Source organism: Pseudomyrmex gracilis, unplaced genomic scaffold (genome assembly GCF_002006095.1).
Source record: "Pseudomyrmex gracilis isolate BER0280 unplaced genomic scaffold, ASM200609v1 scaffold_8, whole genome shotgun sequence".
NCBI lineage: Eukaryota > Metazoa > Arthropoda > Insecta > Hymenoptera > Formicidae > Pseudomyrmex > Pseudomyrmex gracilis.
The window spans coordinates 1,689,847-1,700,862 of NW_018020592.1; the positions used below are offsets into that span (position 1 = coordinate 1,689,847).

General features: G+C 36.5%; 2 protein-coding genes across 14 annotated transcripts in view; one reads left to right on the forward strand and one right to left on the reverse strand.

Annotated features, from left to right (window-relative positions):
* The window catches only part of LOC109860516 (calcium/calmodulin-dependent 3',5'-cyclic nucleotide phosphodiesterase 1-like), a 98,153-nt gene extending 91,249 nt beyond the window's left edge, over positions 1-6,904 (forward strand). For all 13 annotated transcript variants that reach the window (XM_020439668.1, XM_020439735.1, XM_020439744.1 and 10 more), the window contains 6 exons: positions 339-596; positions 1,280-1,449; positions 1,597-1,842; positions 2,103-2,329; positions 2,483-2,575; positions 2,724-6,904. In XM_020439668.1, coding sequence (XP_020295257.1) covers positions 339-596; positions 1,280-1,449; positions 1,597-1,842; positions 2,103-2,329; positions 2,483-2,575; positions 2,724-2,815 — 1,086 coding nt within the window. In that variant the 3' untranslated portion in view covers positions 2,816-6,904. The remainder of the gene's footprint in view (positions 1-338; positions 597-1,279; positions 1,450-1,596; positions 1,843-2,102; positions 2,330-2,482; positions 2,576-2,723) is intronic.
* Positions 6,905-8,117: 1,213 nt separating this feature from the next.
* On the reverse strand, positions 8,118-10,497 carry LOC109860887 (farnesol dehydrogenase-like). The gene is made up of 5 exons (XM_020440293.1): positions 10,028-10,497; positions 9,782-9,908; positions 9,500-9,632; positions 8,550-8,681; positions 8,118-8,294 (listed from the first exon to the last, which is right to left on the reverse strand). Exons 1-5 carry the CDS (start codon positions 10,329-10,331, stop codon positions 8,250-8,252), a joined length of 741 nt encoding a protein of 246 aa, XP_020295882.1. The 5' UTR covers positions 10,332-10,497; the 3' UTR covers positions 8,118-8,249.
* Between the last annotated feature and the right edge of the window lie 519 nt (positions 10,498-11,016).

Below are 11,016 nucleotides of genomic sequence, written 5' to 3' on the forward strand. Positions count from 1 at the left end.
CGCGATTTTTTTTTTTTTTTTTTTTTTTTTTTTTTGCATGACGAACGCGATTATCGCTACGTATAAAGACGCGTTGAGAGTTGAGAGTCCTTCTGACGTAGTTATCGCGACAAAAAGTTTGGAAAAATCGCAATTCCGGCCGTTCAATCGCGACACTTTTTAGGGGTGCAGCTCTGTTTTATTCTCGCACCGACGCGTTTCGAGATGGGATTGTAAATCGCGTTCTCGAGAGAAAAATAAATCGCATGTCACGAAAATTGAGATCGAGGAGGTTTTTTGAAACTTTTTTGTTTTTTTTTTTTTTTAATTAAAATATCTTTCTGTGTATCGTTCGTGAGACTCTGGACGACTGGTCGTTCGACGTGTTTTCCCTGAGCGAGGCCGCTTTGGGCATGCCGGTGAAATACCTGGGCTACGATCTCCTCAATCGATACGGTATGATTCACAAGTTTAAAGTACCGCCCGCAGTTTTGGAGGGCTTCCTCGGCAGAATTGAAGAGGGTTATTGCAGGCATCGAAATCCGTACCACAACAATCTACACGCCGCCGACGTCGCACAAACGATGCATTACATCCTGTGTCAAACGGGCTTGATGGTGAGTTTTCTAAAAATGACGATACATTCGCATTGTTAAGTCTCGTTACGCTTTTTGGTTTGGTTTGATTTTCAAGAGAGACCTTTTGAGAGAAAAACGCGGTATATTCAATTTCTCCGAGTGCCGCGTATGGTTTCGCGTGCGTGTAGGTAATTGCTAATTAATTAATAACAACTCTCCCTCTTGCCAAAGTTTTCACGAAGCTTCGAAGTGTTTTCAGAACTGAAATATCGCTATATAAATATATCAGCAAGCGTGATTATAGTTTATAGCGAAGTGTGTCGCTACAACAATTGAAATCTGTTTTTCTACAGTATGAAACGCTTGAATAAATATTTTATTAAATTTGTATTGAAGAAAAAACACATATGTATATTATATAAATATAAATCTCCCTCTTTTTTTCTCTCACACAAGTGTTTATAAAATCTTATCTCGCGACGCTTTTCTCGCGCGAGCGATATCAGAAATTGTGAGACTCAACGGAAATAACAAAAAATGTGATCTCTATTGGTTTTTGCGCGGAGGGAGAGTCGAGAGTCTTCGATTAGACCGAGCAGAAAAAGAAAGAATCCCCGTTTTACTTTATTTGATCCTGTTCGCATTTTTGCCCGACGATCTCTTTTTTGTTCGTTGTAATGCGCGCGCGAGATAATCTCAGACTGAGATATTTTTCGTTGTAGAATTGGCTGACCGATCTCGAGATCTTCGCCACTCTCGTGGCGGCGATTATTCACGACTACGAGCACACTGGGACCACAAACAATTTCCACGTGATGTCTGGCAGCGAAACCGCCCTTCTTTATAATGATCGTGCCGTGCTGGAAAATCATCACATTTCCGCCAGTTTTCGGTACGCGCGCGCGCGATTCGTCGCAATGTCGATTATTTGTTCTCAAGAAGAACTTGAGTTCGAATGTTTGTTGAAAAAATCGATTATTGCAATTTTTTATGTTTGTTCGATCTACGATCGTGTGACCGAATTATGTTTTTTTTTCAGGATACTGCGAGAAGACGAGTGCAACATATTGCAGAACTTGTCGCGCGAGGAATTCCGAGAATTTCGATCGCTCGTGATAGACATGGTTCTTGCGACCGACATGAGTTTTCACTTTCAGCAGCTCAAGAACATGAAGAATCTGCTGAGTTTGGCCGAGCCGAGTGTGGATAAGAGCAAAGCCGTCAGTTTGGTTCTTCACTGTTGCGACATCTCGCATCCCGCTAAGAGATGGGATCTTCATCACAGGTGAAAAGTTTATCTGGGTCGATTTTCTTCGTTTTGTATGTGAAATTTGAAGTTGAATATAAACGTAATCGAAAGAAGTTTGTTACGTATATAATTTTCCAAAGCGTTGTACAACAAAATAATTTAGCGCAATTATCGAATATTTTTTTTCGTCTCTGTAAGTTACGTAACTTTTGAACGAAATAAAATCACTTTTGTAATGACAATATTTTATAAGAGAAGAGATCGTTTAATCGATCGTCACAATGTTCACCGCATAGATGGACGATGCAACTTCTCGAGGAGTTCTTCAGACAGGGTGACAAGGAAAGGGAGCTCGGATTGCCGTTTTCTCCTCTATGCGACCGCAATAACACGCTCGTAGCTGAATCTCAAATAGGATTCATAGAATTCATTGTCGAGCCTAGTATGCAAGTATGCAGCGACATGTTGGAGACCGTTCTCGCGCCGCTTAATGTCAAGGACACCACGGACGAGTCCAACAATGGTAAGATTAGATTCTTTGACATTACTAACGTGTCGCTTTAAATAATTAGGTTTTTTTTATAATTTTTTGTTTTGTAAAAAAAATAAAAAATATCGAATCTTTTGAATAAACATTGCATATCGGCGAAAGATGTTGACGTGTCGGATGTTGCAGATTCGGCGGAGAGCAAGAGGTTCAAAATCGGAAAACCCTGGACCGTGTGTCTCGCGGAAAACAAGAAGATCTGGAAGGAGCAGGCGGTTCGAGGTATACGTTTGTCATTTTTTTTTGTTATTACGACTCATTTTGAACGCATTTGCGTAACAAGAGTTAAGTCATTCCGGTTTACGCTTGCACGCGCTCAACTTCGGCCTAAGCGAAGATGATTGACGATGTGTCAACGTTTTGTTCGTAGATGCGGAAGCCAAAGCACAAAAGGAGCAAGAACAAAAAGCCAGCGGTAATCACGAGGACGGCGGGGGGGCGCAAGCCCCGGCCGAAGAATGAAAGATACAACGGGCAATCGGATTCTTTAGGAATCTTTGCAACTTTCGACTACGGAGAAGCACGTGATTTCGCATCGGGGTGGAACGAGATACACCCTGAGTATATATATAAAAAAAAAAAAAAAGTTCACAGACTCTTTATTACGCTTACGAGTGAGAAGCAAATGAGAGTAGTACAAATAGACGTATATGTATGTATCACATACACACGTTTTAGACGAGTGGGAACGACGATATACACATGTTGCGGATATATAGTATTGGTCGAATTGTATACACGTGTTTGTCCCGCTTGCTCCTGTAGAATAATTTGTAGAACTACTCTTCAACTGATTATTTTCTACACAGCTCAATACACAGGATCACACTTGATCTCATTAGTTACGGCTCTTTACGAGATGATAATCACCGTTGATGTTGCGACGTTGTTGAACGTGTTCTTTGTGCAGTTTCAAAAAAAAAAACCAAAAAAGTTTTGTCCGTTATGTTTCGCGTCACTTCGTGACGCGTTTTGAAGGTAAAGTAGTTTTGAATTCGATACGATATATTTTAAATATTATCTACGTCTTATATAAAAAATACATAAATATTTATAAACAAAAATAAAAACTTACAATATATATTATAATAATTGGATTTGTGGACGTGTGGATGGAATAATGTGTACCACCGAGTGTCCTTACAACTGAACAACGTGAGAATTAAATGTGTAAAGCCTAAAATTGTAAAAATAATGCGCGAAGGAAACGCGTAATTTGTAAAAAGAAAGGATGAAATATTGTCGGAGCACAAGCAATTGTAGAAAGTGAGAGGAAAACTTTATATAGTTTACATTAATCAGCAGGACGATTGTGTATTGATATGATACACTGAGAATCGCGTTGAAAGTAACTGACTGTTCCAAATAGCATATTCTCTGAAATATTATTCAACATCCAAGATCTGTTCTAATAATGATTATCGACGGTGATTATGAACACATAAGATTTATATATACATATATATATACCGAATAAGAGAGAATCTCAAAAACTTTAATTTATTTTTTAACAGTTTCTCAACAAGCATCGCACAAGGTGAATATTGCACAAGAATTTTGCGTTTTTATAAACAATTATTTTTGTTTTAACATATGTAAACACAAAAAAAAAGAACAGCTTCCGCGAGTAAAACCGGGAGCCCGCAAACTCTGGACGTGGTTTTTGCAATGCAAAATTTATTTCCAAACGAGTCTCTCGAGAAATCGGGACTGCGAATCTCTCTCGTTCAAGTGTTTATTGATTAATCGCGGAACAGCATTCATAGAAGAGCAAAACGTTCTTGTACATACCGTTCGTTAGATGTGTATCTGTATACATGTACGCACTGGTACAGGTTTGATGTGTATGTGTGTGTGTGTGTGCGTGTGTGCGTACGCGCGTGCATGTATGTATGTATGTACGTAATGTATAAAAAAAAACAGCAAATTACAAGATAAGTTAGCGTTTAATCAACGTGCGCTACGTATATTCGCTCCGTATATTATATGTGTATATATATTTATTTATATATATGTATATATATACATATATATGTATCTATATGCACAGAAAGAAAACAAATGCGAGAGAATGTTATTTTGGATTTCGCGCGGTCGTGGAATTGCGCGTGTGGCGACGCGCGTGGCGACGCGCGCGTCAGTACTCCAAGTGCGCACTTGCGTAATCCGGAGATTTCAATCGGACCCATTTTTCAAGCGACGCGATGGTCGCAAAATGACATGACGATGCGTGTATTTCAAACAATACAAGTTATATTGATGTTACGTAAAAAAAACTTATAAAAGAAATAATCTCATGAGTCAATGATCTTATAAATCTTAAATAAAAATTAATGGCAAATCGCACAATGTACGTGACCGTTGATTGAGTTGGCATTAAATAAATTATTTAGTCACGCCTAGCCTCAAGGTTGTAATTAAACATATCCATGCGCGTCGCGATACGCGCGTAAAATATTTATTAATTCGATGTAGCACGTCTCATTAAAACATATATATCGACTATCTGCACACCATATATTCTACCATGTCACGTGCTTACGGTGATCGAAGTTCAGTGAATAATTTTCGTTTTTCGTTTCGCTACTTTTTATATCTCACGCTCACGTGAGATATATCTCGCGCTTTATATCTCGCGCTCACGTGAGACCTTGCCGTTTTATTGCAGATTTCTCTCAAACATCGCAGGAAAATTTAATAATATAAATGTAAAAAAGTGTATCTATATTTTTTTAACAAGAAAAGCAAACGCAATCAAATTTATTTTCACCACAAGCAGAGTTTCTCAAATTGTACAGACCGGAATAGATTTGTTCTTAATTGTTCATTAGATGTGTATAAAAACAAAAACATCGTAAAATGACTGAGTATGATATTCTCGCTGGCTTGAAAAATTGACTCCGATTCTCTGTGTACATTGATGGTTCGTTAATTGTTCTTAATTAGGTTCGCGTGCACCGAGTAACTGTTGATTAAGGTCGGTGGTGTACGTAGCAATAATTTGCGGCTCTATGAACCGTTAAAAATATCGCATAAAATAGACCACAGACATAGAAGATTTTTCAAATAAAACTGTTTTATCGCGTCGCAGAAAAATATATATATACATATATATATATATATATATATCGATATATATATAGACAAGATATCTCTCGCTAGTCTTGAGGTTAAACACATATCCGTCCTGTATTATTTATTTAATTCCCCTCATTCTATATGCATGAATCCGCGTTGCTATCGAGTACACGATACAACACAATTTTTTTTTTTTTTTTTTTTTTTTATATTTCAGGTTGATTTTCTCTGAAACACGAATAAGGAGAAGATATTCTCGGTCCTTATACATGTCGCTATTGTTTCGCCTGTGATAGTGTAAACAGCTTTGTGACAGTTTCTGTATAGAGATAGCGAACCAGAATTCAATGCGTTTGTCATATCGTATCTATATTATGTGTGCATGTATTTATGTATGTATGTATGTATGTATGCGTATATGAGAGTGAGAGAGAGAGAGAGAATCAACCTAAAATATAACAAAAGCAGTACTTGCTTATCTTATCTTATTTGAACATGACATGAACTGTAGCGTGGCCTGATTTTTAAGGCGAAAACTAAATCAAAAACTTAGCATAGAAAGTTTACGAACAGTCCGTCACAAATTCGAACATATTAATCGCTACGCTCTAAAAGTTTCTCTTGTATTATCTGATTTGTCTTTCTCAATGCAAGTACACAGATTATTCGAAAGATTGAAACGAGAAACAAACACTTTAGTGATTACTTCGTTTCCGATCGCGAATATCGGCGGTAAAACGTCGTGAAATTAGCTTAAATTGTTTCACAAGAATCAAACTACGTTAGTTGCTACGAATCGGTCGTATATAATAGTTGTACAATTGAATTTTTCTTCCTGCAGCGGACGAGGGGCCAAAACGCGTGATAGAAACTAAAGTACATTAAAAAAAAACTACAACTTTATTAAGAGAATTTATCGATCAGTCACGTGAATACAAAAAAAAAAAATCGATTGATTATAAAACAAATTATATTGGTCAGAAAGTTATTTGTTCGCGAGATGTTCGTTTTTGGCGAATAAAAACGTCAAAAATCACATTGTCGAAACTTGCGGATACGGAAGGAGGACTGAGCGCGCTGCTGTGCGTTTCAGCCGCTCGTTTATTCACGTGGCTCGGTCATGTTTAATTATCTAAAGCTCTCTTTAAAATAACTGGCCTTTCCTTACGATATGCGCGTTAAGAGACCATTTAAATTTGAAAAAAAAAAAAAAAAAGAGAAATAGTCAAACGCAGCGCCAGACTTTAGCGGTGCCGCATGCACGTTATTAATTACGCTTAAAATAACAAAGCACTTTTCAAACAAGTTCGTAACATGCGAATTATATATAATTCTTCATTGGGCGGATTTGCCGGGAGAAACGCCGATCAGAAACGCTGCAAAAATCGTTCGGAACGAACAAAACGGGATTTTAACAAATACTCGACCAATAACTGTTAATTCTTAAGCTAAAAGTACACACATACACACACGCATACATGAAAAAAAATTTACCGTCTTTTTGAGTATTTCCTTCCTTCACACTTTTCTCTCTCTCTCTCTCTCTTTCGAGAGAGAGAGGAGAAGGTCAGAACGTGTTCGTCTGTTATCCGTGAACTTGTTATTACTATTGATTGTTGTACATCTTTCGGCGGACGACACCTCCACGTGATCTAACCGCTCTGTTTATAATCGTTTCTAAGTGTGTTAACCGCGAATCACGATAAACTGTACATTCTCGGTTTATTTTCCAGCACAATTGAATAATAATAAGAGTGTGTACATAACCGAGCACCATGTCCATATTCGATGTGATGTAATGAAAAAAAAAAAAAAAAATGTAAACGTATAAACGAGAGATATATATTATATATAATATATATATATATATATATATATATATATATATATATATTACACAAAAAAAGACACACACACGTCGTGTATGATTGTACTCTATTCTACGTAATTCTACAGAGAAATAAAAATACTCGATTACTTAAACTACGCCACCGATTTGATTTGAAGATCAACACGAAAGTAATTTTCAGTTCGTTGTAATAACTTGACTGATTTTTCTCACGAGCGAGAGAGAAGAGACTGGAAACAACGAAAGTAATTAATTATTTACCTTTTCAGATTTGATGCTTTCGTCGCGACGTGTTACATTTAATATTCGAAGATAATTTTTTCGGGTTTGAATCATGTTAGCGTCATTTTTTATACCCCAACGTGAATTCATTTCAGTTCACTTCTCATCAGGGTCTCAGGAGCAATTTGATACTCTTGAAACCTTGATAAACCTTGTGTAAAGTGTTTACGTCAGTATAAAAATATGACACTAACGCGGTTAAAACTCGAAAACCATTCTTCAAACATTTATCTTTTTCTTCGATTTTTACAATCATTGTTGTTTTAGCACGAGAGAACGTTTACAGCATCTTGAAATACAGTAAAAACAGTAAAGAGATTTGGCGTATTAAACAAAATTTAATATATGTTATGTTTACAGGTGTTGCTGACATGATCTACGGAAGTTTTCGTACTATTTAAACATTTGTGCGTTATGACTACTGTAACACAATTATAAAACATAAAACTTCGGTTTATATTCTTTTTTTTGTTGGTATTTTTTTCTTTTGATTTGCTTTTGTTTTGATTCGGAACTTTGTAAATGTAGAATTCCGATTGTTTTGTGCAAAAAAGAAATGTGTATATTTTTTATTCAATTAAAATTTCATTTTAATTCGTGTTTATAGTGCAAGATTGTTACAATCGCAAGGTGAATTGCAAAATTGCTGCAATTGTATAAGATTCTTCAAGATGAACAGTTCCGCGCTTAGGCAGTTGGTTGATTGGCTGGCATTACTGTTACATCCCATATCTGAAACAGATTATTGTTACGCGTTATCGATACATCGAGAGACTTCATTTATGAACTGGCATCAAGAGGTTTGTATTTTAATTGCAAATTTTATTTTTAAAATAATAATGTATTATAAATATTCAAAGATGAATATTACTCTCATATATGCGTTCTTTATATAAATTATTTATTCGAGAACGCGCATGATTTTATCGATACTGCGGATATGAAGAAATAATATCAATGAATTCTCTTGTTGGTTATTAGTCATACCTCTACTCGAGATGGCAAACTCAGTATGTAGATAACCGTATCCGTGATATCTTCAACTTTCAGTTGCGGTCCTTTCGTAAATTCTTTGAATTGTTGTAGCATATCAGTGGTAACCGCACCAGGCATAATGGTCTGCATTCAGAATACAATAGTATTGTTAAAAATTTAATTTTATTATTTTATTGAAAATCTCCCCTGCAGAGGGGCGCAGCCCCCCCCCTGCCTACATGCTTACAACACGAATAAGAACATAAAAAAAAGTAGTCATTGATTGATATTAATTGAGAATAATTATGCGTCATATACAGAAATTCATGGAACATCATATCGAGAGGTATTCGCATTTCACAATGATTTCGCACATACGTCGAAATCATTGTGAAAAGAAAGCGTGACATAGCTTATCTATCATTTCTTCGCTCGGAATGATACACGCTTTGAAACATAAACTGAGTAACATAAACAGTCAACAATACCACTTATAAATGTGTATAATTGCATCAGTAACTCTGAATGTCTTCTAAGAACTGATACCTCTGAGAGCAAATGTGTATTCCGATTCATTATTCTACATGTTATTTAGGAAAATAAAAGTAGCGTTTTTCAAACATTCTCGATTAATATATTTTTAATAAAAAATGAGCGCCGCCTAAAACCTCTTGAACACTACTCAGGAGAGTGCCCTTTACAACACATATCAAAATCAAGGTCATCGGACCTTAATCCTTTATACTCAATAATTATCGATATTTTTATGTATTACTGAACAGAAATTAATTATAAATTAATTTATATGTTAAATTATCTCGGCGATAAAAATCTAATTTTAGATACTTCAACGCTCTCACGCGAACGCGCGCGTGCGCGCGCGAGAAAAAGAGAGAAAGAGAAAGAGAGAGGCTGATTAAAAAATTAGCATTGATAAGCATAATATGAACAAGTTCGCATACCGTGATTTTTACATCTATTTTTTCTCTTGCCAAATCGCCGCGTAAAGTCGCTGTCATGCCGTTGACACCGTATTTAGTTGCGGGATATAAACTGGCGCTTACTGGAAGCGTTTCTGCAAGACGTCCGGCTATACTGAAATCAAAAAAATGGAGAAAAATTTTATACAAAGCTCAATTTATAAAAACTCGTTTCTGTTTGTATCTAACGCTGCGTGCGAAATGTTTCTTAAGTTGTACAAATTAACAACTTCCTGTTACTAGATGTTTGCTTTTAATACACACCTGCTGATATTAATGATATGACCCGACGCTTTCCGCTTTTTGACAGACTGGACGAATTCGCGCGAACAAATTGCCGGCGCACGTAAATTCACGTCCAACAGTTTGCTGAGCATGTCCGTGGTTTCCTCTTAAGACACAAAATAGCATGAAAGTTTTATAAAAATCAGAAGGTTTCCGAGAAGTTTTCTCGATCAAATATGATCAAAAAATACTTTAGATAAAAAAATGAAAGACAAAGAAACTCACCTGTGAGCGATTTGGGCGAGACAATAGCGGCATTATTAATCAACACGTCAATACCACCCAGATGCTTTTCCGCCCACTTGAAAACCCCGAGAATGTCCTCCTCTTTTTGAACGTCGCATTGCATGGGATGTAATTTTGCGTTGCATTTCCGTTGAACATCCGCGGCCAGTTCTTGCAGCTTTTCCACACGTCGCGCGACGGCGATCACTTTCATTCCTTTCAACGCGAGTGTTCGCGCGATCTCCGCNCCGATCCCACTGCTCGCACCGGTGACGAGCGCGACTTTTCCTGCCCAACGTTCCATCTCGAATCAAGTTCTCACACTAAGTCCTTCTCAGACTGTTTCCACGTATATAATACNTATCCCCTACCACCACACTAATAGTCGAATGCATGTCAGTAAAACATAGATATATATATATAGATATATTCGCTCTCAAACATAAATTGCACAATGATGCTGATTCACTTCAAACGTTGTAGACCTTGTGTATTTCTCTGCACCGTTGATACAATATTTGCACAAATTTATACGTTTATACGTGATAATTTATAGTAGTTTTAGATACAGAATATCTATAATATTTCTGAGACGCAATATATGAGATTGCAATATAACGATGCAATACTATTGTGCAACATCTCCTATGAAGAACATTACATATAATATTTGATGCTTTCGCGGTGTGTTATACATTTGAATGTTCTTCGGGTTTGAAACGAGTTAATTTTATACTGATAACGATTTGTGAATATTTNAGCTCGCTTTATCAAAAGCAGTCTGATACTGTATCAAGTTGTTGATATAGTATCAGCATCCTGATATAGACTGCTGATTTCTTGAAACCTTGACAAAGTGAGTTGAATCTTGCTGAAGTGTTTAGTGTGAAACGTCGGTATAAAAATGACACTAACACGGTTCAACCTGAAAAACATCTTTGAATGTTATTACATATTATTACAATATTCCTGATATATTTGTAAAATAT